The following is a 27,486-nucleotide window of genomic DNA, read 5'->3' on the forward strand; positions in this document are numbered from 1 at the left end:
GTGTCATCACGAAATGTGCGTATAAACGCCACTTGGCGGGACGAATTATTAGGCTACAGCTTCTAGCAAGATGATCTGTATATGACTTTGAATATGTGTGACCCACTCAGCTGTACACTAATGAGGTCTTCACGACTGGTGGCGAAACGTCTGCAAGCAAGCTGCCAAGCTCGGTGAACAGGTCAGCAGCCACCTGACCTACAACCGATGCGTGCGCTCTGTTTTGCTTCTAACTCCGCTGTACCTAGTACCACCAAAAATATACCTCCAACGCTCAACTTTCCTCGTCGCTTGGAGTCACTTGGACAGTTTGACACTCTTAAATCATTCATTCTTACACTGCACTGGTTTTTCGATTGGAGTCCCAAGGGAACATTTGTTTTTCAAGTGTCCCGTTGTGAATTTCTCGGGCACTAACCTACCCTAGCCATACTTCTGAGGCATTAGTTGGCAAACATATTTCATTTCAGCTGCTCGCAGAGGCTATGTGCCAGAGACATACACGACCCCTGAGGCTCAGATGTCTCTGTAGGTATCCCTAATTCGCGACCGTGATCCTAGCGTTGGGGATTTGTGCACTTTTCGCATCCATCAAACCACGGTCTGATACATCTTCCAAGCAACAAAATGATTTGGCAGTTTTGAGTTTTTCACTTTGGTTGAGAAGTAACAAATCCAGCGATCGCATGTTCTTACAAGCCCGAACATCCGCAGGATGTCTGTGTGAGGTGTCAGAATAATTAATCACAAGTTTGAGGACTGCCGAAAGACAGGACAAATATTTTTTAATTTCTCACATATACCTTTGCTTGTTGTTTAGTACGTTTGATCTCAACTACCTGTAGCTGGTTCATGTGGTTAGGACGGGCAAAATAATTTACCTCTGCTCTAACAGTATGATTGCCTTAGAGGTTGGGATGCTCATTGTTTTATTACATGGTGTGAAGCGTGACGTGAAGCAACTGATCAGCCAACTCAGCGAATTTTCAAGGAGAACCGAATGTTCGTAAGCAGTGAAGTGGTTACTCCAAACTTCTTTTTCATCCCCTTGGAGTACTTGTGAGATTTTAGGAACCTTAAAGACGGAATGTGATTACTCTAAAAAAAACCAAATACCATGCGCTTATCACTGGTTCAGATCCATTAGACGCATGTAACAAAATAATCGATATGACGCCTAGGTAAACGGGCTCTACAAGTATGTTAGTGCCTCAAACTCGGTCATATTGTTTTAAACCAAAGATCCAGATGGATTTCAGCCGATATCACCGACTACACCAAGTTATATTACAAATGACTGTCCATCGCAACACACATATTACCTGATGAGCCCAAAAAGAAATGAGACAGGTGCTGGGCTGTACAAAGTGGTAGTGAACGCAATCGTTGTTATATCCCAAAGTTAGCGCGTGTAAGCCATGCAATGCCAACACTCCAGCTTCCCGTTTCACATTCCTGTGGAATGATACAAGCTGTTTTGTTTTGGATAGTGCCTCTTGCTTAACATTAGGGAAATCGTGTAACCGATTTTCCTGAAACTAACCTTTGATCAAAAGTATTTTTTTTCTCCTTGCTTATGTCCCTAAGAAATGCCATAATTTGTTTTTCTCCATAGACTTATAAGCAATCACTCTACCCTAACTTTTGTGCAAAATGCTTATTTGCCAAGCACATACACTACTTTAACCGCGAACAAGACAGACAGTATTTTTTTCGATCGGCACTGTGTGGCCTCCACGAATGTCATAGAAGTTTCATCGGCACTACATCTCGATGGTCGTAGCCAAGATTGTTCCCATGTAGTAAAGTTAACTTGATCAGCCGTAGACCCAACGGCCTGAAAACCTTACCAGCCAAACCCGAGTTGTCACATCTGATCGCCGTGTTCTACTGCCATTGGGTGGAAAGATCAGCGTCGGCGAAATGCAGATTGAAAGTTTGGATAGATTGGATGAGCCATTCGGATTCAAATAACTGGATCTACACTTGACATGGCTGCAGATTGGCCCCAATGAAAAGACGAAATCATTATTGATAAATCACGAGTTTGTTAAAAACTCTTCGACAGTCCACAACCGGTTTTGTCCATCTTGGGACTCATCAGGTAGGCGCAGTCCCTTGGTTTCTAGCAATCTAATGCTCTGTTTGAACCCAAACTGTACAACAATCGAGTGCACATGAGTGCATTTCGGAGGTAACTTCCAAGTTGTTCACTTGCCCGACTTCTGTTTGTTTGATCGACCAACGGCTACTCGTATTTCCATTATATTCAACCACTGGTGGATGAAATTTATCGAGGCAATCCGGTGAGCTATCTCGAAGATCCGTTGCCTAGTGAAATGTCTTATTCCTACCACTTTTTCGTGTTAGGTGCCGGAAGACTAGTTTTGGCAGTACATGTATAGAAATATTAGCTTTGAGTAATGGTAAGTTCGCGGTGTTTTTTCCTCTAGTTCAGATGGTGTACTCGGAACACATTTCGTGTTCAGCTGACTGGGTTCGGGCTAGGATTTGAGTCAGTAGTTTAACAGGCGGTTATACTGTTCACACCATCTAATAATCTGTCTCGTTTGTACAGCTATCCCTTTACGTCCATGAGTTATGTTTCATCTGGTTGGGACTGTTGGCTTACTTTTCCCTGGGGGTCCTAGTGTTAACGATTGAACTGGTTGCATCCTTCCAACCAGACAAAGACTAGAGTTTCCATCTACTTTGTGATATCATCAGGTTCAACTCCGTAATCCTATGAACCAGACATTTCTTCAAAATTGTTTCATTTCTGAGTTTGGCAGGCCTAAATGCAAAACTCCTGTCTAAAAAAGGTTGCTTACTGACAGTTTTCCCCTCTGGAGCGTTTCCTGTTGGAATTACTGAAATCCGTTATCTTCATGTGGATGTTCTATCCAGATATGACTAGGAAGTCCCACATGTTTAGATGTGCGATCGTCTTACAGGATCCGTCCATGGCGTTAAGGGTGTTAGTGCGAATTTTGCATTCATTTTTCGGTTCAGAATAGTGCTACATATACTTGCTGCATCCCTTCTCAAGAGCTTGCACCCTCGGGATCAAAGAAACTTCACTTGGGGACAGTAATTACGAACTTTAGTAAAAGTGCGTAAATTGCTCCAGGTAGGAGAATCAAACACACATGTTGTCACTGGTTCACTAAAAATTCGATAATAAATACAGCTGGATGGAAATACAATTTAGTATTTCTTAGTCTGAAAGCAGTCGAAAGCATTTTCGTATGAAACCAGTCGCTTGGTCCGTTATCGTTTATAGTGCTGGCTCATTCTCACTTTCTGGTTCTTCCGTGCAGCTGACTCCACAGAAATCTATCAGCGTCCGTCGTGGTAATACTCCCATTTATGCCCGCATCTGTTGGAAGAATACCAGGGAGTTCCTCATTGTTTTATCCGCGTAATCTTGTCCTTCTCCCGTAAGAGAGCATTTGTCTGTACTCTATTGTCTTGTGGAAAGCCACACATGGTGAGGCATTGGACTAGGACATCCTACCAAGAATGATTGGCTGAAGAAAATATGGCCATTACCTTGGTATAGTGAGAAAATATTATCGCTGGTTAGCGCTATCAAGGTAAATACACCCCCCGCGCTACTCATCGTGCATCTCAAAAGAGCTTTTTATAGACTAATTTCATGGACTGCATGATTTTGCCCTCCTGAGAGACAAGAGCTGTAGTTTGGTTTGCCTCAAACTGACTTGCAAAAGGAGCATAACCATCACTGTATGTAACAGCCCTTCTTCCGTGATTAACTATATCTGTGGTTAGCGATGAAGTCAATCTACAAAATCCCCCAATTCAACTGAAAGTGCTTGAAATACGTAAAAAAAAACGAGAATGCTCAGGCAAGCAACCCCGGAAGAGACTGACAATACAAACGCTAGTAGGTACCACACTTTACAATGTCTCCAGTCACGCACGAAGAGGGTGATGGAGATCTCATTCTGGAAAGTAGACCGCATCTCCAACACCCAGAATCCTCTTCTGTCCCTCATCTTACTCTACTAAGTCACTCGTTGCCCACCTCCTAGGTTGCGCAGTTTTGAAGGAGGTACCAAAGACATTTTTCCTAGTAGACGATTTTTAGGCGTGTTTAACACACGGCCAAACCAGCGCAGCTGGTGGTGGTAGAAGTTTTTCACAACTGAACTAACTGCTGCACATCCATGCTCCCCTCGCCTTACTAGCTCCTTGCGAGTTCATTGACGCCGTCCGACACCAGCATTGCGCCACTCCAGTATCGGTAGTTTCTTCTGGCACAACTACCTCCCTCCAGGGACGACAATTCTCTTAAGGATAGTTCACATTTTTCGTCAAACATCTTTTGTCCGGTAGCCTCCACACAGTTTCGACAAGTGTGCTAGAAATGGAACTGAGGCGTCATTCAAAACCTCGCCATTTTCGCAGCTGAGTGCATAAGGACTTATGCAAAAACGCCTCTGGAATTTGAATCAGCACCCTTTACTTGCTTGAGATTCTGTTCGCCTGCAGCAATTCACATTGCGTTTTCTAGTAATGTACATCCTGTGACTGGCACTTTACGGTAGTTTCTCAAACATAACTCAGATACTTCGACGTTCGTGCCCTCAGATGCGCAGCCTCCATCGCCGCACAACACGCTCGTCCTGGGCGCTGGGCCTGGCCAAGATCCCAGTCGGTTGTTATCGCTCCCAGCTGTTGTGTCGACTGCATCAATTTCTCGGTTGTGACGGTCACTGTCATAACGACCATGCTGTGGGTGTCGCGACGGCTGTACGATCGACACGCTAGGCTTGGTTGCTGGGCCGACCAAATAGCCCAAGCCGGCTTGCATCCAGTCTGCGATAGTGACTTCATTGCCATGGCTCCACTGTTTTCTGGCAAGCCTTGACATAATGGGCTTGTTGATGCTGGCCGGCCTTGAGTACGGACACGTGAAAATTGGCAAGCGAATCGCACTTCAGCAGATGCATTGATTGCGATCGCTAACGCGCCCATATCACAGGCGTACAGAGAGCGTATCGGTGTTTTCAAGACGAGATTTTCCAGATTAGTGGCATAGAGTCTGGGTCAGGCAAGCTGGATACTGGTCGTCCTCTGGACCGAACGCGATGTGGCCTTCGGCCTACGGAAAATGCACGTTGTCCACACTACAAGGCTACTGCTATTGCAAGTGCCTGCTTAGGTAAGTCACGAGTAGGTGGTGGGGACTAAGATTACAGGTATTCGAGTTCCTCCAACAGAGACATCAAAGTGCTTAGTTCACTGGACATGTTGCGAATGGTAAAATGAGAAGTCTCGTACCAAAGTACCACAAGTTGTATGCATCGCGGGCATCCCGTTTATGATCCCGCATCGTGATCTTGTATCAAAGAACATGGTTCATGGCTAGTCAGCAGCAGCAACCTTCCTTCACGTGGAATTTGTTCAGCATGTTTGATCATTGCTCTCTGTAAATGTAAGTACATTCAGCCTGAGGCAAACCCATCCAACAGGGAAATTATGTGCACACCAATTGAAATGGTGGAGCTATAGCCAATTTTCTGTGTTTTCTATTTTTCTTCGTTTCTCTTCGCTGATTCTGATGAATCGCCCTCTGAAGACATGTGAACAGTGTTGCTGAACTACCGCGAAGAATGTGGAAACTTTTGCACAAATCTATGGCTTTCTTTTTCGAATATGTTCTTACGGTTTCATATTTTCTATTTTCTCAAATATGGATTGATCTGTTGAGTTGAAAGGCAAATAGAGCATTTTGTTACTTTCAGGTATTCAGTCAAATGTAATGATAAGAGTAATAGGAGGGTTGATTTTCTACGGTCGTTTATCCTCGACTAATACAGACTCGATCACTGAGTTCAACGTTGACGGCCCATTTATGGTATTGATTGAAAGTGTGCATCGGATGTCGAACGCTCAAATGCACACTGAGTTCGGTTTACAGTTCATTCGACGATTTTAGGCATTATCTGGCTGGTTACATTAAGTGATTGTCTGATTGAACCTCTACTATTGTTTTGTTAATCCATACAAGATGAATTTTCAGATTGGTTCCCTTGGTGTGCGGGTCCTGCAAGTGCGGCAACTGATCGCCGGAAAGCAGCCTAGTATGCGAGTTTTCGTTGTGATGCTCAATGGCGGTTTGCTGATTGCGGTCATACCATTACGATGTAGCAACCAAAACTTTGAAAGCCAAATTTAATTACCAAAATCAATAGAAGTGACACTGGTAGTCTGTGAACCTTCAAGCAGTGATACCAGAAGAATCTAGGTATGTAGGACCACCTGCTAGTTTCACTGCTAGATTGAGTCAATCGGCCTTGAGTTCTCTCGATATTTCTTGAACATTGCCTGTTATATTTTTTAGCCTGTAAGCTGCCTCACTTTATCACTAATCTGTGTAAATGTTATTCCTCCGCTTATTCTGATGCTTTCGAATACTCTTGGCATCAATACATTTACTCAGCTGACTCCAGCGTGATGACATCCTGTCAAACTAATTTCTGCGCATCGCCCCTGCAGCGATGTCCATTTCGAGACAGACTGGGGGTTAATCTGTGAAGTCAGATAATTACGCTACTTGTGAGCACATTTGACTGCGCGGGACTATCGAATGGCTCAATGACCGAGTTTAACTTTTGAGGGGGGGCTTCCACACACCCAGAGTTGATTTGTGGCATTGAGAAGTGCTAAGAAACATGGGTGCGATATTGTCTGATAAGTGGTGCCCACTGGAGATGTCACGGAATATAGGTAGTTGAGGTAAGCTGGGTGGACTGCAATCCAACTTCCGAGCTCGGCGAACAGACCAACAACCTAACTGGTGACTATATCTTATTTTACAACGTGCTTGCTGCAAGTTTAAGTTGGCACCGGAACAAGGACAGCTCTTATCAGCCCAATGCAACTGAGTGCGGTCAACTCGGATGACAACACGTTTTATCGATGAACTAGTGGCATAGCAGTGGCAGTAGCAAGTGCTGCACATTATTCCATCGTGGACTTCGAGTTCTTGAACAGTGCGTCAGACGAAATTCATCCGTGTTGAAGTGTTTCTGGTAGGATCGGTTTGAACTGGCCCGTGCACGAAACTTTACGGCAAAAGCTTACGAGGTTTTCTTCCATTTCTACGAAATTGTCACCAGGACGATAGTAAAGCATACGTTTAGCAGAAGGAATCACAGAATTTCAAAATAGCCAGTTGTTTCTGCATCAAACCGGTAACTGGTTTTACGTACAGCACCAGGCTGTGAATATGCCTATTCCATCCAACCACTATTGTACATCGATCAACCTTCGCCGTTGATTGCGCACTTTTTTCGTAACTTCTTTAGTGGATACATTTACCGCAACTGTTATCTAAACCTACGATGCGACCTGCGCGACCAACATGCCAAACAGCAAACTGTGCAAAGCAAAGGATAGAACAGTTGTAATCACTTCTATTTGTGATTGCAGTCGCAGTGGTATTTGTAATTATGAGGTTACTTTGAAAATGCCTAAACCAAGCTGGCTGTGGGTTTCTCTCATTTTCTTATCACCACCATGCCGAGTATAGTGTGAAAAATCAGAAGGAATGAACTATTATCTGAACGAATTTCGGTCAGGCCTGACTATCCCTAACCATTATAGCAAATTTGTAAGCCAATCAATTCTGCTATGCCTGTGCTATTTCGGTACTTTCGAATTATCTAGCCAACTAGATACTTACTGCAAGACGTCATCGAGTTGAATTCGTAAACAAGTTGCGATTGCAATTGATTGTAGATAGCTGCATTAATCTTACTTTCATGCATCTACAATGAACAGTCAGGTTCAGTGCATGCGTTTAAAACCATAAAGTACCGTTTATTCTAATTGTATGTTTTCGAGCATATAAGTATGAAAATACTGCCTGTGGCAAGCCGTACTCAAATCCTCATGTTGTTTTCCGTATCGCCAGGCACAGCCATTATCACTGTAAATACGCTGATTGTGGGGACACAAGCCGTCTCTTGTCGAGGCTTTGCCATCCAACTGGATCAAATCGGCTGTGCCGTCCATCCTGAAGAAGGAAACCGACAGGGCGAATGGCCCGTGTCGAAATGGACCTGAACCTGATGATAAAAATGTCACTCATCGATGGACAAGTACCGAGCATAAATCGGTCGAATGGTTACCGGCCAATATAGTCATTAATACATCCGGTTGCCCACAGACTATCGAAACTACGACACTCAAGAGAATGTTGACTCACAGTATAGTGTAAATAAGAAATAGGTATTCAGAAAATTCAGTCTAGCATTAGGGTCTTCGTTGAAAATATGGTAATACCTCCACCCACATCATCCACTAACTTCAAAGTTAAATCGCGATACACGGTTTTCATTGTGATAGTTGGAGATACACACACATTACTGACATGCGCAGATTGCGCGGACGGATGAACTTCCTGCTGACAGCATGGTGAAGTGTACAGTGGGGTTAAATCGGAACCACTGTGAATTCACAAAACTTCGATTCTTCTAACAAATTTGTGTTTTAAACAACATAAATACAAAATGGCGAAATACACTCATTTGCAGACTAATTTGGTTTCGCGACACACTCACCTGGAACCCAGTTGAATCCCTCGTTTGTGATGTTTCCAGGTGGAATTTCAGCAACCTTATGGGTAGTGCATTACGAATAAACATAAGTACAGCTTATCAGGATAGTAGATACTCTTTGTCCCCCTGCATCTTATTTATGGGTGCCCAAATGGCTGGTTCATTCCCCAGTAGGAAAAGCTACAAGTGAGATGTCCTGTGCCATTGACGCATTGACTGTCACCTCGAAAGCTGTTCCTAAGGTTACCGCTGACACTCACCTCATGTAGGTGAGCCCTTATTGAGTGGATAAGAATTAGTCAGACCGACGATTTGACCTAGATGCAAAGGTATACACCCATACCACAGTTCTACCGCAGGTTTCAGATTAAAGTTGGAACACAGGATGAGGTGAACATTTGGTAACTATTGAATGGGAACAAAGATGGGCTGACGAACACTTTTCGCCAAGTTATACAACTGCAAAGGTTATTACAGCAGTACATAACGCAATTCAATGAGATGGTATACATGAAAAAGTAGGCCGAGTAAGAGACTTCATGGGCTACCTCTCAAGGAGCAACTAGTTCAAATCATCACGAGGATAACCTGAATTTGTCAGTGCAGGTAGTGCTATGGTTTGTGCTCGACAAAGTACTAAATGCATTGCGCAAAGGTCACTTCATTTTTCAGCTAGCACGATACTCGAGATACCACAGGATATTTTCACGATAGAACACACTAATCCACTCGGATGAGCCCCATGAAGGACGAAACCTGTTGTGGGCTGTCAAACAGTTTTCGGCAACAGTATGAGTAGCGTACTGCGATATCTCGGATATTATACAGACTAGGACATGAGGCAGCCTTTGTACAGTACGCTTATTTCAAGAATGCCATAAAAACGTGAGATTCAGCTGGGATTCAGTTGATTCTCCCGTTGAAACCAAATAAGTTTGCAAATGGCTGTGTGCGGCAAACAAAAGTGCAAACAAAAGTGATGTGACTGAATTCTGTACATCCCACAATCGCCTACAATGTGTAAAAAGCACGGTGCAACAAGGCATTTTTAGAATCTTGTATAGCTATTTTAATCGCCTCAGTTGATATCAGTTGAGATAGATGATTAATTACCCATTCATATAAGCAGTTTAAAATAACCGACTGAATATGAGGTCTTATTATCCTATGTGGAATGAATGCGATGCAGTAGATCCTACTAACTCCTTTATTGAAAAGATGCTCCTAGTGTAGGACAGTTCTGCCATGCAAGGAAGTGTTTCCACGAGATGGAAGCCCTTTATTGGAATACAAACCCTGACTCTCTACCACTGGCACTACCTGTAATTGAGTATTATACGGGAATTTAACGAAATGACAATTCGGAAAATATGTTCCGTTTCCATTTTTAAGAATAATTGAGTCTTCTTTGTCAAAGATCTCAATGAGAAACAGCATTTAGTTTAAGCAGTCAACAGGTGTGAGTGATCCTGTTCGAATTCAGTGCCCACTGTAAGTGCGGTTCGGGTTCTGTGATGTGGAATTTGACCTCTTTTCTGCCGAGAGATCCTCGATGAACTACAGCCGACCAAATGGAGCCATGTATATCGTGCAACAAGTCTCCTTGTATGAGACATGCAGGATGTTTCGGTACCCTATTGGAGTTATTGTGGATGTAAGGTTGAGGTGTGTTACTAGATGTGATGGGCAATGCGTAGTAGTTTGTTTCCCATTCGGTTCTTGCTATCTCATTTCTATTCCATCAGATAAAACTTCAAAAGACGCTACAGGAGTACCAAAGCAGTTCCACTGATTGGGACTTCTCCATATGTTACCTACTGACGATACAGTAGATCTGCACTGTCGAGAGAGATTACGCGTGGTGCGGGAAAGTGTACTGTTCCGTACGTCTCTACTCGTCGTGGAGGTAATTTTTCATTATTTAAATAATATTTGTCTTCGCGCCTCTTGTAATACGGCGCAGAGTAGCAGTTGTCGAATTGTCGTACTGTTCTTCAAGCTGTCCTAATTGAACAACCGTTTAAAATGTAACGCACATCTGGTCTCGCCAAATGCTTCACTCAGGAGTCTCTTCAAAGTTATCTGACACTAGTCCTCTCGTTACATCTTTTATCTGACAAACACAGGGTTCTTCAGTTCAGCTGGCGTTAAGTGGGAGAGGCAGGCTCATGCATGACTAGGTCACGCATGAATACCGCTTTAAAGCAAAAAAGTGGTTTGCAGCTTAATTGATTCGGATGGAGGAGGGTGTTAGGCGCCCATATGTGCATTTATAGCATGTGGCGGTATAAGAAACTCATGCTTATAGCTGTCAGCACACGTTTGGCCCTGCTGGACTACTTTCGATCTCGCGGAACGTACTCAAAATCTCCAATATCGGAGCTTCTGCAGATGGATCAATAGCAACGAAATACTTGTGACGAACTTGTAACAGGAGAAAGAGGAAGTTGATGAGTGTTGATGATGATGAGTGTTTACCTGAATGAATGATATTTGGTAAAAGGGGATCACGGGAAACAATATGCTGTCAAATAATTATACGAGGAATTGAGGTGCAATACTACACTTGTGTGGAACTGAGTGGCGACCTATTGAAGGAAGTGTCGACGCAATTGAAGCGTCACCAAAATCTGAACGTGAGCCGACTAAGCAGGACAGTTTGGGTCCGAATTGGAATGTCCTGACCACCTAGTCATGAAGGGTTATTTTTCTCTCATCCCGTTTGGTTTGTTTGAAACCAGTGTTCTGTGCTTTTATCTGACGAATAGCACTCTGTCATAATGAGTTCCGAATCTATGGCATTTGTAGGATAAGTGACTATCTAAACTATCATTTTTACGGATTTCTATCCATGTTAGTGCACTTAAAATTCAACAGGAAGAGGTTCATGGGAAGCGGGAATGAATTTACTTTGCTAACTATCCTGAGTGAATAACACTCGATACAGCACACCCAACATTTATCCACTGGACTGTCGCGAGATACATGGTGAGACATGGAGATACATTGTGTCAAGGTCACTCCAAGGTCACTCCATTCATACAGATAGGGAAGCGTGAATATGGTATCCAGTCCGGACGAAAACCGCTCTACATGCACGATGAACTCGTTCGCCAGTCCTACTAGCTACACCGTTGTAAATTCATGAGTCTATGTTTCTACGCTCAGCTCCAGTTCAAATGCGAAGTTTTTTGATGTCCTAACAACGCAAATTTTGCGTACACACGCTGGTCAAAAAGTAAGACATCTCCGGCGCCCCTGTTACAAATGTGCAAGCCGAGCACTTCAACCTCAGCCGCCTATGTTCAAACACATTGGCGTTCTGACTCATACTGTGAATGCCCTAGCAACTAAGTTTAACCAGGTCGGCTGAGTTCAACCAATCGAGGTGATGCTCACCTCAGCTGTGTTTTGGGCCAGCCAGTAAATTGGTGACACAGATTAGCTGTCGGCCGGGTAAAGCCTTCAGTCTAAATGACCCAGGCTTAGCTGCCGCACGGCCAAGCAAAACAGCCGGCTATATATTTAACATAGTAGATGGCGCGATCTTTTCCAGATAAGCTCCGCCACTGATGCAAAAAGTGCTCAAAGGAATTATCTACTAGCCACACGATAGCTGTTGACTGTAAGAACTTTCTTCGCAAAGTTTGCGCCTGGCGGTTTTCGCAGACTCCTGCAGTTATCGGCGGCCCAGGTGTACACGTCGAGATCGATAGAGCGCTAATATCCCGCTGTAATAACTCCACAGGGCGAGTCCTTCTCCAGCAGTGGATTTTCGGAAGGATATGCCAGGAAACTAAAGAGGTGTTAATGTATGCAGTGCCAGAGTGAACTGCGGCTACTTTGATGGACACAATCCAGGCCTGCATCGCTCCCGGCTCAATTATCATCTCCGATATGTGGGCATCATACCAAGGGATTAAAAAACGATGGTTAATACACACAAACCATGGAATCTCTTCTGCACGTCTGCAAGATGCAGAATAAACGCCAATGCGGCACACACCGATCTTTAGTAGGCAGCTACTTGTGTGAGTTTGGCTGGAGACAAAGATGCCGTAAAACGGACATTTTCATGCAAATTATTAATGATATGTCCCAATTTCAATAAAAACTAAAAGTACGAATTTCATATCCTCTTTTTTCTAATCTTTTTTTGGATGGCGGGGCTCAATTTTTTGGCGGGTTCTGTTTCCAGATTAAAAATACAATATCACCTATCTGATGGGAATGGGGTCCTTACGGATAGGCTTTCGCTTGTTAAACAGTCATTCGAATTTTGTTAAGACAAAGATGTTAAAAACTTCGCTTTTGGTACTATCGATTCTTTGCACCACAAGACGTCCAATTAGTGTATGTTGCAATCCTGCTGATGAGTGTGCGTTAGTGTGAGGGTGGACTGGATTCAACTTGAGACAGCTTATTCTTTGAGTGGGAATGATGCGGGACAAACAAATGTCATCCATGCACACGCCCGAGTGTATGATCCCCTGTTCACTGGAGCTTCAGAGAGAAATTCAAACCCCAAATCTTTTACTGTAAATTCCTCTTACCCGTTCGTAAGAAAATGTGCATCAACAGATTGCATATAAGGTGCACTCACGTTAATGGGGTAAGAAGGAGGTGTAGTTATTGAAATGACTTGTGCAAAGAGGCACTATTTCAATCCGGTAACTGCACTACCAAATGAAGTGTTCGACTGTACAGTTAAACAGCTGGGACCCATAAAGTATGCGAGTGGTAGTCCGCTGTACTCATCTCGGGCAGTCTTTTTAATGCAGTGACTTTTTTCTGGGATATAGTTGTCATTCGGTTTGAATTTATACCTGGCAACACCGTTCTGTTTCTCTCGGACACCCTACCTCCGAATTCATTCCCGGGTGGATTAGCCAAAGCACAATTCAAATGGTCTTGATGAGTTCATTTTCTTCATAATTCCTCGGCCAACATATAGGTTAATCGAGCTGCACATGAGACGTCAGATAAATGGTTTTGTCATGCTTCTGACATTTACGCGTAACGGCTCATCACCACCTGAGATTCACACCAAAACATACACCTTATACAACCTTTGTATGTCAATTTGCTTTGCTTAGTTCTGTTGTGTGACTCAATTGAAGTGTACCGAACCATTGTAATGCCCCTCAAGTACCTACGAATGACCTACGAATGCATCATTGGCGCATAAAGACTTTGCATCTACGAATCTTCGCAGACCCTTTACGATGATTTCTGTAAAATTGTTTGCAGATGAAGTCGTAGAACTTTATATACCTATAGTAATGAGACGAAAATTAGGCTATCAATTCACTGATATAAATACGCAAGTAATATTCGTATAAATTAAACTCAAAAGATAATTTTGTTATTCTCAAGTGAAATTCACGTGTTGTGTGACATCGAACGTTGTTGACACAGCAACACAAAGCAGCTGGTCGAACGAATTCGACGCAACCAATCGGCTTCTCCTGGCTGTTGATTGGTCGGTAAGTACGATGTTTTGTTCGCTTGACGTCGATACTCTACCCCATTTTCACACCACACATCTGTTTGTTTTTCAAACGTAGTTCACGAAAGTGACTTTCGAATGGAAAAGTGGTGAAACTCTAAAATTAGCGCTTACAATTCAGTGTTAGCATTCTCAGCGATTCCACCTCACATCATTTGCGATCGGTCCTAGTACGCACCCACCAAACTGTTTGAGGTTTCATTACATTATTGTATTCAAATCAACGAAACACACGAATTCACATGCTGAAAAAAGAGCAAAGCACTCCATTCACTAAAAAATATGAATTGGTTCTGTTGAAACGTCCCAAGAGTAATATCACAGATCTTGTTGGGCATCTCTTCATATTCCACTCGGCCGCACAAAGCTACTTGGTTGAAACGGGATTTCCCAGCAATACTGACAGGTCTTCATCCGTCCTGAAAACAACGTAAATAGTTCACAAGACAAGGTAGACAACAATGAATTCCTAATTCTTTCAAAGCAAGAATATGCTCTGAAACAGCCTTCCCTAGACTTTCTCATGTTGTGACCGACTTTTTTGTCAAGGTTTTCGGGCTTTTCGCTTGACTTGAAAGAAGCATACTTCATCATCCGGTCCATTTACCAATTTTTGAATTCAGCTGTTGATGGAATTTACCACTTTTAAGTTCCAGTTTAATTCATGGCCCAAGCAGATATTCGCTTGTCCTCGTAACACCAGTGCTCATAATGTTATGTAGAGCCTGGCTAGTTTACAATCAGATACTGTATCTTGTCAGTGGATCGTATGGTGTTGTTTTTTGGTGGCCTCCGTTGTAGCCTGGAGAGATAAAGTACCAACGCTCACCTCCAGCGATGTTTGAAGGTCACATCAGAATGAGTAATTTTGTTGATTTAGTGCAGCTATTCAGACCGGACGATCACACAGGGTGCCTATTATCCGTACAATGCTGTCTGCTGCAAAACTTTTACAACTGGATCAAGACTTTCTAAGCCGAAATTTTGCATTTTATTGCGCATGTGCTCAAACCAAAAACCATCGTAATGTATGCTCATATTTATGCGGCACACCAAATTTCATTGTTCACTGAAGCAACCATGCCTCTGGCTGAAAAGTCCTGTGGGATAATTTTCCAGGATTGCTGAAATCCCGGGATGCCTAAATGGGGCTTAAAAGTTTGGACTGGTACTCTCAACTCAATAGCCAGATTGCTCTAGTCCATCAGGGACACGTCATAACTTTCGAAAATTCAGTTTCATTGTGCGAATACTGGGCGCCATCACGCAGCCTTTGCTGAGTCCAGTTAGTGAAATCGGCAACGTCAAAGTGACCTTGACTGGAACCCGTCCAAGAAAATACGTATCGGACGTCAGCTAATGAAATTTAAATAGATTACTCAACAATGGTGAACAAGTAAAACTGCCAGGCTAATGGGACTTCAAGAGAACACTCCAGTAAAGGTTTAGCCTCAGAAGAATGTAGTGGTCATGTAGTGTGGTCATGGTTAACTGGACAAAAGTTATAATAACTTTTCTTTTTGAGAGAATGCAATATTAAAACCGGAAGGGAAACAAATGCATACTAGCATGATGACTAAAGGCTACAAACGTAGCCTGGGAAGCTTCGGTTTTGGTTTGATTCGAGAACATGAGTGCAAGATTTATCTACTGGTGTCACACTATTACGATTGAATACCGCCGAAACTCCCAATTTTCTTATCGTTAGCCGTGAAGAAAATTTACTACTGCGCAAATGTGAAAAGCAGTTTCATTCTTTGGACGTTGCTTTCATACCTGTAGCTGGATTTTCGCTGATGACCCCCTAGTGTGGCTGCCAGCAGGTAATTGGTTGAATGTCTTTTGTTTGACGGCAAACGTCATACAAATACAAAATATAAACTAGGAAAGAAAACTACAAAGATACGGCTGAACGGAGCAACATATGTCAAGTGTCCAAGGATCGTTCCATTATTCCAATTATATAGTATTTACTTGATTAGGAAAACCCTAAGATTAACCTTAGGAATTAAAGCTCTCTGCGAAGAGTGTTCGCAAACCTCAGAACCACTGGGTTGAATGAATGCAGTGTTTCAGTCCTGCGGGTTAGAGCGCGAGTTTTCCTACCCAATTCAGAGTACTCTAATAATTTTACATCAACAAGTGTTACCTTTTGTTTAGAGATTTGAGTAGAAATGATTATTTCAGGGTCCCAATGGTTTCGTTTGTCCATGATATCCTAACTTGCCGTCGCCTGATGGCGACAACCTGTATGTTACACGCAGCAGGACGAATGAGTGACACTCCTCTGATGCAAACACCCTGAAGTTGTCTTCATTGATACTCTTGAGTTCCTTTTGCATTTCGTCTGAAGAATACTATATTGTATGGGGACTGAGCACTGGGAACCACTGCTGCCATAATGATAAGATTGAGAACGATGTGCCAACGTACTTCACACTTCGACAAATTTGGGGATTCGCCACTGATCTTTCATTTCTAGAAGATTCTATGCAACGACATCAAATCCCATACCATGCACATTTTCGTTCATCTGTCTCATTGGAAATGTCTTCGGTGAGATCGGGTATTTTCTACGTTCACCACCATAATAAAAATGCTTGACGCATACCTTGGATTAGCATGTCATATGTCCTTTTCAAGCCAAATCAATTCACTTGAAGAGGTACGCATGCATTTTCTGCTTATTCCCGTGAAGATGGATTTATAAGACGAGCAGATTCTGCAACACACGCATCAAACCACAGCAAATATGCACTGTTTCATCAGCTGCTTCAGGTACAAACCGAAGCCGCTTCGTAGCTGACATGTACGATCCACATCACTTCTTCAGACAACTAACTCAGTCTGGCGTTAAGTCAAAGGCACAGATATGAGCTTAGGATTTTGATGTCTGGCTCAAGGTGAGGAGAAAGTTCTGAGTAATGTAAAACACAAGAACACCTTCCACCAAGGAGCAAGTTATTGCAGCGACATCTGCTGATCGGCCTGCGACCTTCCCAAAAGATTCCGCGACCCCATTGTTAGTAGTGATCTATGGGACGCGAACTACTGATATGAAGAGTAAGGTGGTTGTAGTAGTGAAAGCTTGCGTCAGACTTTTTGCGATTCAGCAGGACAGTTGCCGTCAGGTATAGTGCGCCATTTAAATAATTAAGCGGGGAGCAAATTATCGTATTTTCGTAGAAAATTATAACAGCTCATGATGAAGATATGATTATCCACTTTGGATTTAGAGTGAATATTGTGGAACTACCTGATCGAAGGTGATGAGCGGGAATCGGCTTGCTGTTATTTGCATACCCTTGAGTCGACTAGACCATCGGGTTTTGAATGAACTATTTCTACTTGACCGGTATTGCGGACTGCGTAGATGTTAAGGACATGCAGTAGTGTTCTGCCGAAGAGTCGGTTTCCCATACTTTAGAGGTGTTCCAATAGTTGACATCCGTCTGTTCAAAGACCGGGAATCGCCAGTAAGTGGCGAACACACCACGAATCCCTGGAAAGTTTTTCCTTGTAGCCAGGCTGATAAGAAATCCCACTTTCTATTTGGGAACTGATGAATGAGGCTTGGACAATAATGTCTAGCCCAAGATGGATATTATTTGATGAGGTGCGCTGCTATCAAAGCTGACCGCTTCGCGAAGGTCAAAGTTGCCACTGCAACTGTTCGTCCAGCTCGCCACAGCATTAGAGGCTGGAGCACTTGAGGCTTGTTCGTTTGTTGATGTGTTGTACCCTGTGTACTCAGGACAAGTACATCTGGTGGGCTACTTAATCGTCCCCAGCCTAAAGACAACCTGAACGGAAAATCGGTTACTACGCCCTTTGGTGGACGACGCAAACATTTCATGCGACGTGTCCGATTTGTAGTGGTCGAAATGTCATGCCTTAGTAATTTAATGCCGTGTGGACAGCCCCCCTGGAGCATTGCAAGGGTTACTACCCTGTATCCATCCTACGTGCAACCGGAAGTCAGCAGTAGTTTCAGGTCGACCTGGTTGTGTACAGTGGTGAGCGCGTCCGCCGCATCTCAAAATCATTTGTTGCTCGATCGAAACGGGCAATAACAGAACCTGGTAGAAATAGAGCAAAACCCTTCTACAGTTGTCAAATCCACTCCCTCCTTTCAAGCTTCTGTTCTGGCTCCTGTGCACTGATGTGTCAGCTTCTTCTCAGCAATAGTGAGGACAAATTTACTCTTACTTCATTATTTCCTTGTTGAAGATTGGACGTTCATATGTGAGCACCGGACTTCAACTCTTCCAACAGTGCTCACGAGTGTGAAGCAAATATTTTAGCAGTCTCATCAGCGCACTAATGGGCACTACTTGCTTTGTGCTCATCATCTACGGAAGGAGTTTGCTTCAATAGTTGTACAGTGCCTTAAACAGTTTACTGAAGAAACCGGAGTGAACAACAGCGGCTTTTGTGGTCGTGTTTGTGTTCCGCACATAAACTCTACTTATCATATATGTGAGTAACCGTATGGTTCTACGGGATCATTCCACTCATATCAGTATTAGTTGGCCAGGCTGAAAATGTCGGTTTTCCTAAAGCCGGCAGTACCTGAATGCATCACTAAGGGATCTGGTATCTCGTGCAAGTAGAGGTGACAATGGATCAAACCAAACAGTGTGCAAGCTGAAGTTGGAGTACATGCCAGAGCTTTTGTAGTAAAGTTATGTAAAAACGCGCCAAATTTTAAGCAAATTTCTCTTCACTTCCGTTTCATGCAGACCAGTCGCAATACTTCTTTAAGGATATGGTGAATGATCCGAGCGATGCAGGTACACATTTTCAGTGTGAACAACATTGGTTCGTTCGGTTCACGAGAGAAATCGATCCTGGGAAAGTGGTGATTTCAGTAGTCTGAATTATCGACCGAACTCCCGGTTTCAAAATAACATATTTTCACCGGAAGGAACATGATCAGTACAAAGCCCACCTTCAGCGTCCGCCGAGAGGACGCTTCAGAGAAGTAGCCTAGGGTGTTCCCAATAAGTCAATATGTGCTCTTTTATAAAATTCATGCTTCTTCCGGAGTTGTGGCTAAGGAAGATGGGACTTAGCTGCCACTGCATTGTTTCCTCTATTTACCGTCCCACAGGTAACAACTCTCTACCACTAATACTACTAATACAACTCTCAGGCTGCTTGTTTCTCAATCTGCACCGCTGACGTGAGATGGTTGAGTGCGGTTCTCGTAGAAATATTTTCTGTAGGCCTACAGTATTCACACAAAATATCATACAACCGCAAGTGAAGTGAGTAAATAATAAAAGAATCTTGTTTTTTGTCCCATAGATCAGATAAGTGCTAGCTGCGCTCAATTCAAAAAAGTAGGTTGGCAACAGAAAATGTTGGAGGAACAAAGGTTCTGCCAACACCCACACAACATAGCCTTGTCAAACGTGTCTATTGTCTCTCTGAAAACTCTGTACAAGCTGAGACGGCGCAGTGAAGTTACACTTACTTTTGCTCCAATTGTCTTTCGTGTCTTAGCAATGGGATTTTGATTGCCGGCTTCAGTTTCGACGGAAAACGTGCCTAGTTCCGGGAAGGGATATGGAGAAGTCAGTTTGGCAGTGTTAACTCGCTAGTGAGCTAGCAGGCCTAAGAACTACCAGATAAAGTAGTATCTAGTGAAGGTTACCATTCGTGAGCTGAAATTGTTCGCTACGATCCCAGTTCGGTCTCTTCAAATGTTATGGTAAGGTTTGACACCACTGGTTTGATTGATCCGTCATGTGTCCTACTAGGCAAAGGCAATGATAGGGGTTACGACCGAGAGAATCCACGGAATCAATTATTCCAGATGCCGTATGAGTAAGCGACGTTATCGTCTTTCAGACCCTCAGTGCACTAGCGTGGGCGAATGAGGTCGGCTTTGGCAGAATTGCACAGGTATGCAGTGTGCCGTAATTACCGGAAGCATAACGGGCGAAATCTGGGACAGGCGAGAATGGCCTACAGTTGAAACTGATTATGTCCTCACCAAGAGATGCTTGTTTCAGGACGATGTCTGTGCATTCCACAGGTGCGTACCCAACATTCATAAGTGAAAAAAATTTTACGAAAACAACTTACGACCAACAAAGCTACTGAGTACTAAAAATGAGTACTAAATGACTTATTAACCTGTACACCATGAGTAAGTGGTCTGAAAGACAACTTTTACACAAAAAAGAACCTATAACTTCATGAATCATATTATTTCTCCGTTTAAAGTGAATTTTCCCATAACGAGGCCTGATTTGCGTAGTTTTTTATTTCTCATAGGAACCTAGCCAAAACCAAAACTTATCAAGACATTATCAACATTATACGAGCTAAAAATAGTTGAAAAGCAAGTACCATGTTTTCTCAGTTTCGCCATTGCTTTCATTACAAAGCCTCAGCAAAATAGTCAGGCGATATGCTGGTCAGTCACAAGCCTGGTATTGCCAAATTTAAGTAATCATGAAGTTTGAGATAGCTTAGTGACACGAGCTTACTGACCCGAAGTTCCATGGTCCGAAACCAACATCTGCATCTTGATTACTCCTCTTTAGGCTTGGGTAACCTGGCGCGATGCAGCCCTCATGCTTCTTTTGGGTGACGTGGAAGGTAGGCACCAAAATGGTGTTACAGTGGCGGTAACAGATTATTATTATATTACTCATTATTAATTTATGAACAAGTTTAGCGTGCACTAGATTCGGGGTCAGAAATATAAACTCAGCGCTACTGAGCCGTTGTTGTTTCTCTGCCCGTGTATTGTCGACTGGTTTTCTGTATGTCAACCGTAGATCAACAAAGTAGTCCTCAATTGGTGTTTGTGTTCGCATACACTGCCATGCTCGGGACCCGTATCTCCTAGCTTTAGAACCCAGTACCACCACAACATCTATCTGGATAGTATCTTTCGTCGCAACACCGGCCAATTCATCTCACCTTTTACTGGCTACTTTTGCCCATATCCCATGTTTTATTGGATGAAATGCTTCGTTCGGTTAGTTTTGATTAGGGACTGATTGTAGCTAACGCCCGTGATGACACCATGACGGGGGGCTACACTCATCATTATCCACTTTGACTATCCTACGGTGTTTTGCAGAATTGTACACAAAAGATGAATTCACCGTCTACCATAATGAACGACGTACTTAGCTAAGTGACAATATCGTTGGATGATGTGTAAATCAACGCCATGTCGAACTCACTTTGCAAACTCGGTGGTGCTTTACATCGGTTGTCAGATGTTTGTTCTTTAGACCCGGCCTCTTTGTTCTCACGTTCCTGGTTTTCGAGGCGTCTCTGAAAAGATTCACAGCTGTTTATCCTTGTTGAACCTACTGGATACACCTACTTGATCAGTCCGAACAGTCAAACAATCAACAGGCAAGCAACATGCACGTACAAGGGAACCATGAGTTTCCATGCGAGACAGGGTGAATGAATAAGACCATTTTTGTCAGAGTGGCAGTCAACATTATAGCTCACGTGATCTTTTCAAAGTAGTAGTGACGATGATGACGCCGGAATTTGTACCGGATGAAAGTCATAGTTACATACAATCTGGTGACTTACTTGTAAGGTTTCCAGTTGGTTTGCTTGTATTTTGAGCGTTGCCTCTAAATCTGATTGATATTCAAGCAAACAGCGACGTTCCATCAAAGTTTGCCTCAGTTGGTCCTGGAGTAGACAAATGAGTGTTGGTCCTAACCAGAAAATCCACCGTCCCTCAAAAGTAAGTTTTTGGACAAGTCTTTCTGGCACATTCTACGAAAACTAAATGCTGACCGAAGCATTAAAAAAGTGGGCAACTGGGTTTGTCATCCATCCAAGACCAAAGGGATTACTTAGGAAATAAGCAGTTTTGCACCAGCATGGTTTTAGTAGTTGTCAAAACTAGCTATAGCGAGAAGCAACAAGCTGCATGCAAGAGACACCTGCAGCTGACATCCAACAGACCTACCGCAGTGTGATGAGTTTTGTCTCGATGTGATTATTATTCAGCACCCTGCGGAAGTGCTAAATATGTGCGAAACGTCGAGACTGGAAGTAACCGAATTGGTTTCGAACTGGTGGTCAGCTGGCGCCTTTAAGCTTGGACTCAGTTATTTCCCTTCCTTCGCCAAAAAAACCGGACCAGGGTGGGGTGGACTCTTAAGAAAAATCTTTCATCGATTTGAACGAGTAGCTCTTTTTATGCGTGCAAATAGTTGCTGTTTGGAAGAGTAGTTGGATTCTTTACCTTTAACCCTGTAGTGACGCTTTACTCTCATCACAATAAGCAACAAACGTGGCTGCTTTATTTCCCAGAACTCTGTTTGGGATGCTTTGGCTTGGTATCAGCTCCTTACGTGCGAAGTTCGTCTCTCTTACAGAATGTCCAACACGGTTTCATCGGCAATATTGGCTTGGGCTTTATTTGTTGTCCGTGTTATTTGGCAGTGCTGTACCAGTAGGAGATTAAGCTCGCTCCCAGTAGCTGTGTGTACTGATCGACTTTGTATAAAACTGCGACATTGTATAAAACCGACCCAATTCATCAACAGAGTCACATTTTTCTACTTTACACTTAGCAGAAGGATGTTTCGGCAGATTACTCCTCTTTCTTTAAGCTGAACGTAGAGTGTACAGGTCTGATGGCAAAGCTTTCAGCGTGAGTTGCCCTGTGGCAGCCTGATTTTCAAAAACTTTTGTAGGGCGAATAATTCTCAAGTCTCATTCTTGGTGTGTCAGTTAACTGAGGGCACACATTACAGCCACTTAGAAGGAGTATTCCTTTACAAAACCCGAACAATTCTCTCCTTTAGTGTAGAACCCCAATTTTACGTGGCATGGAGCCACAATCACACGCATCTATAAAGTAAATATGATTACGAAAGCTTTCATGCTACACTCGAAGTCTGTACTTGGCTAGTGTTATGGTTGCGATCCCGTAACCATGGCGAACAGAGTGCGTGATGGTGAGTGTATTCCACAGCTTGGGATGAGATCACATCAACTAGACTCGCCGGTGGTGGATATCGAAAATTCACTTCAAAAACCCGTTGGAAATTCAACCAAACTTGGGATGGCTTACAATATGAGATGATCATTGTTGTGATTTGACCAACACGCAATTCACCAGGTGTGATTCCGTCCAGAGGTGATGGTAGTGACAAGAAACTTTTAATGAAATTCCACGTTTGTTGAAATAAAATAGTCCTCTGCAAGCAAACAAGAAGCACTGGATGCAGGGTAGTAGTAGTGACGATAAATCCTTTCAGAGGAGCACTTCCTCTGTAGAACAAACAGGCTGCTCCAGATCAATTGTTTTTGTTTGTCAGTAGAACGGAAGCTTTCGTACTCAAAGTGTGCACAGCTACGTGAAGTAAACGACTTTTTCCAGTCCAGATTGCTTCCACTCAAATCAGGGACAAATCTAGTGGAATTAGTGACTGTATTAGAAACCCCTGATGGCTAACCATTATCATTTAAAAACCTAGTGCTGAATACAAAGACTCCAACATTCCGCCAAACCAGACAACGTTCTTCGATCCAACCTATAATAGGCCGCAATTTTGAATAGAAGAAATCCAAAGAGAACTGAATAGATTGGGAAACGTACCGTCACAGACCGATCTCTTGGGTTTTATGTTTCGGCATCTCTAAGTCAGAAATTAAATCTATACTATTTAAAATTTGAGAAAACGCTTTAGAGTTTTATTTCTGTTTTTTGAAAACCTAATCATTCATAACATGTATCTTAGGAGATAAACGGTTCTAAAGAGTTGGAATGTTACGTTAAGTAACCTATCCCCTCTACCACATCAGGTGACGTATGGGTGGCGCTCTTCTGGCTCTCGTGATATGCACCTCAGGGTACGGGATCCCAAAGATGGATCCATAGCTCGTCAGCTGTGTCACGTGTCCAGAGTGTATTCTGGATCACCACTAGGTCTTCAGATGCTAGCCATTCATCCATCCCCTCTGTATGGTGCAAAATCCCGATATCGTTCATTTGATATCTCAGTGAGCCACATAAAACGAACTGGAAGGAAGTTTAAAGTGACTCAATCAAAATCTAATAATGATTGGACATCAAGTTAGGGTGCTTCAAATGCTTTCATGACATCTGAAAAGTTTCATTCCTTTCAGAACATCTTTACTTAACTTGAGGGTTGCTTTGGGAACATTAACTGGTCACGAAAAAGACATCTTGACATCTTAAAAAATCTTCAAACTCCTTGACATCGAAACGGATGGAATTAGAGCGTGGTAGATAAACGTCGTTGTTTACGATCATGAAGAAAACCGTAATGGAGAAAGTGGTAATAGAGACGAGTCAGTCAGTCAGTTTATCAGCTATAAACCGTGTAACCATGACATATTGGTTAGAGCTGCTACATTTTCTGTCGAAAAGGGGGAGCGTGGTAGGTAAAACCAAGCATCAGTGTTAATGGCAACAGCGAAGAAGAGTGGGATTAGAGATGTAGATAGGAGTTCGTGACGACGGGATGCTCGGAAAGAGATTTTTATTGTAGCGCTTGAACAGATTATTTGTTGAACATTTGGAGAGCGCTTGTGGCGATTCTACATCAAAATGCGAGTGGTTAAGCTTTGTCGGTTATGCTACTGGAGTGAACAAACTTCTCGACGAGCCATGCTTAATCGTGTAATTCGTTCGGAAATGTTTTCAGTTCGCTGCATAGTTCTTGGACGCAGATCATCTATGTCGCAACAACTTGCACTCGTTTGTCGCCATATTTGTGAATTGGGGTTTGGGTTCCCCTTCAGTAAAAACAAAGATACAACGAATGCAAAAACACACCTTCACTCACCGCAAGTAGTGCCGTCTCCATTGATGGATCTTTGGGGGAATTCACGTCACTGTCCCGATTCTTCGTTGCTACGCCTAGTTCGGTGAGATCAGACCGCTGGTTTAAGTTGTATTCCGATTGTCTGCACTGACTTTGCAGTTGATTAATCTGTTTCTCGAGGTTTTCGTTCTCAAGTTTGATTTTCAACAGCTCCGCCTGGAACATAAGATTGATCAAGTATTGACAGAACGTCGTGTATCCTTCGGAGAGTGTTCTTAGAACTAGGAGACCAAGTACATCGTATTCCCATCGAAAATTAGCATCGGTATACAGTTCGTATTGCAGCTTACCATTGTCAGGAGCAACGCAATCTGAAGTTCCGGGTGGGTGGCACAATCCAGAAGTAAATGTGACACCCAAGTGGAATAGACATCCAGCGAACGGGAACGTAATAATGGTGCCTGTCACGTGGCTGAAAATTCCGCCCATATTTAGACTACTTTGTAGATAAGTCAGAAGAAACAGCTGGCCTAGCACTTACTCTTCTCATCCCAGAATGATATCCCTTCCAGTGAATTGAGCACAGCTTTTTCCTAAAACAAAAAGACTTCGTTTTGATGGCAATCAAAGAAACGGTTTGCCGAATGGAGATACACTACTTGCGTACGTTGGTGGTGACACGTAGAAAAAAGACAGACGCAGTCATGATGCAGCTAAGTTGTTCTCAATGCTCACATCCAATGATATATGCATTAGCTCGGTCGCATCGCTAGTAGGTTGGAAATTTCGACTTTGGGGTCAAGTATTGCGTCTTCTTCCGGGCTTTGTCATGTTCTACATGAGTTGTCTCATTCATCTTCTTCACTGGAACTCAGCCGGCATTCGTGCACGCGGATAAACTTCTTTCGCTAGAACCCCGCTTTCCTTTCCACCACTCCTCTTCGACAGCCCACGACCGTTTTCGCCTTTCTCGAGTCTCATCAGATAGGCGCAGTCTCCGAGGTTTGGTCAACGCTATGTTCTACTTGAACCGAAATTGCACGAAATTAGCGAAACACACTCATTTGCAAACAAATTTGGTTTTGCGGGGACTTACCTGGAACCCAGCTGAACGTATCGCTTATGATGTTTTTAAGCAAAACAGTGAGCTGCACCAGACCGCCTCACGTTTCAGTTGGTACGATATTCGAGATACACGTAATACACTACTCATAAGGTTGCTGAAAATTCTTCGACAGCCCATGACCGGTTTTATCCTACTTCGAGATATCGTGAAACATGTATAGACAAATATCATGCCAAATAAACATAAGGCGGCCTGGTGCAGCACATTCAGTTGCCTGGAAACATCACAAACGAGAGATTCGGCTGGGTTCCAGGTGGGTCTCTCGCAAAACCAAAGTGTTTTGCAAATGAGTGTATTTCGCTAATCGCTTTCCTTTGGATTCTTTCGAGATACAGTCATGTCTGTCCAAAAGCCCAAACATGTAACGGCTTTTCCTCCGATAAGAACACTTGATCAACTGCTCTGTGCTTTGCTGATAACATCCCGTTTAATGTATGAAACCTTTCTAATGGAGAGTGTGTCCGGAGTTCTCTGGTTGATGCCTATTTGATTGCGTCTAAAGTGAGACATACAGGGTGTTTTTCTTGGATGTATGACGGATAAATTACAAAGCCTACAGGTAAATACAGGTGAAAACAGCAAAAAGGAAAAAGGGCCACCAGTAATAGGCAGTTAATCTAACCTGGGGGTGGTGCTAAACCAGAGAAACTAAGCTATAGCATAAGTATGAATTGGCTTAATTGTTGTTGTATAGTCGTGTCAGAGGCAGAGACACGAGGAGTTGTCACAAATCTTGTACTGTATTCTAAATCAAATCAGTAGGCCCGGCATTGTGCTTCGATCGCGTGTGTTCCTAAATGCTTTGTTCCAGTTGTGCACGCCACTCATAAAGATGTCACTCTCTGCGCAGACCACATAAACAGATTGAGTAAAAGCAATGCCTTCTAGGTTGGCCCCAGGCATCTTGAAATACTTCAAAGGTCCAATCAGAAACGGTCACTTTTTACTGAAGAGTAATGTATCCCGAAGGAGTTTGCAAAAACACTCAATGGTACACTACTCACAATGCGCACTGCTCCACCTGCACAATTCACATTAATACGGACAGTGTTTGATATAATACTCTCCTGTCCTTTACAAGTAAATATTATCCGAAATAGTGGGATGACAAGGAAATTACTTCGTGATATTCCACGAAGAAATGCATCCTCATGCAGCTCAAGTTCGTGAGAGATTCCTCGTCGAAATAGATCATTTTTTATTGTTACTCCAAGGGATCAACCAGAAATGTTCTCTTCATGAAGACCTAATGGAGTGTTTGATTTTGAACGATAGTATAATTAAGTTTATCAGGAAGGTCAGCTTCCTGAAAGCAACCACTGAATGCCCGAAATCTACCGAGACTCTCAGGTCCGCTAGATGTTAACCAGATAGACAACGCCCCCTCAATATGCAGCACGTCGCAACCAGACCGTGTGCGTCAGCATTGGACCAAGTTCAGACGGTGTCCTTCCAATAAAAAGC

The 27,486-nt window shown here is 43.1% G+C and overlaps 2 protein-coding genes across 2 annotated transcripts in view; one reads left to right on the forward strand and one right to left on the reverse strand.

Annotated features, from left to right (window-relative positions):
- Positions 1–27,272, forward strand: part of T265_03628 (hypothetical protein) — a gene marked incomplete at both ends in the record, with an annotated part of 36,099 nt that extends 8,827 nt beyond the window's left edge. Inside the window, 3 exons of the mRNA XM_009168163.1 lie at positions 5,053–5,188; positions 18,843–18,961; positions 27,237–27,272. Coding sequence (XP_009166427.1) covers positions 5,053–5,188; positions 18,843–18,961; positions 27,237–27,272 — 291 coding nt within the window. The remainder of the gene's footprint in view (positions 1–5,052; positions 5,189–18,842; positions 18,962–27,236) is intronic.
- On the reverse strand, positions 4,520–4,897 carry T265_03629 (hypothetical protein; the record flags this gene model as incomplete). Its single annotated transcript, XM_009168164.1, has 1 exon — positions 4,520–4,897. The coding sequence occupies one exon, from the start codon at positions 4,895–4,897 to the stop codon at positions 4,520–4,522; it is 378 nt and encodes a 125-aa protein (XP_009166428.1).
- Positions 27,273–27,486: the final 214 nt, after the last annotated feature.

The sequence above is a fragment of the Opisthorchis viverrini genome, assembly GCF_000715545.1.
Source record: "Opisthorchis viverrini unplaced genomic scaffold opera_v5_55, whole genome shotgun sequence".
Taxonomy (NCBI): domain Eukaryota; kingdom Metazoa; phylum Platyhelminthes; class Trematoda; order Opisthorchiida; family Opisthorchiidae; genus Opisthorchis; species Opisthorchis viverrini.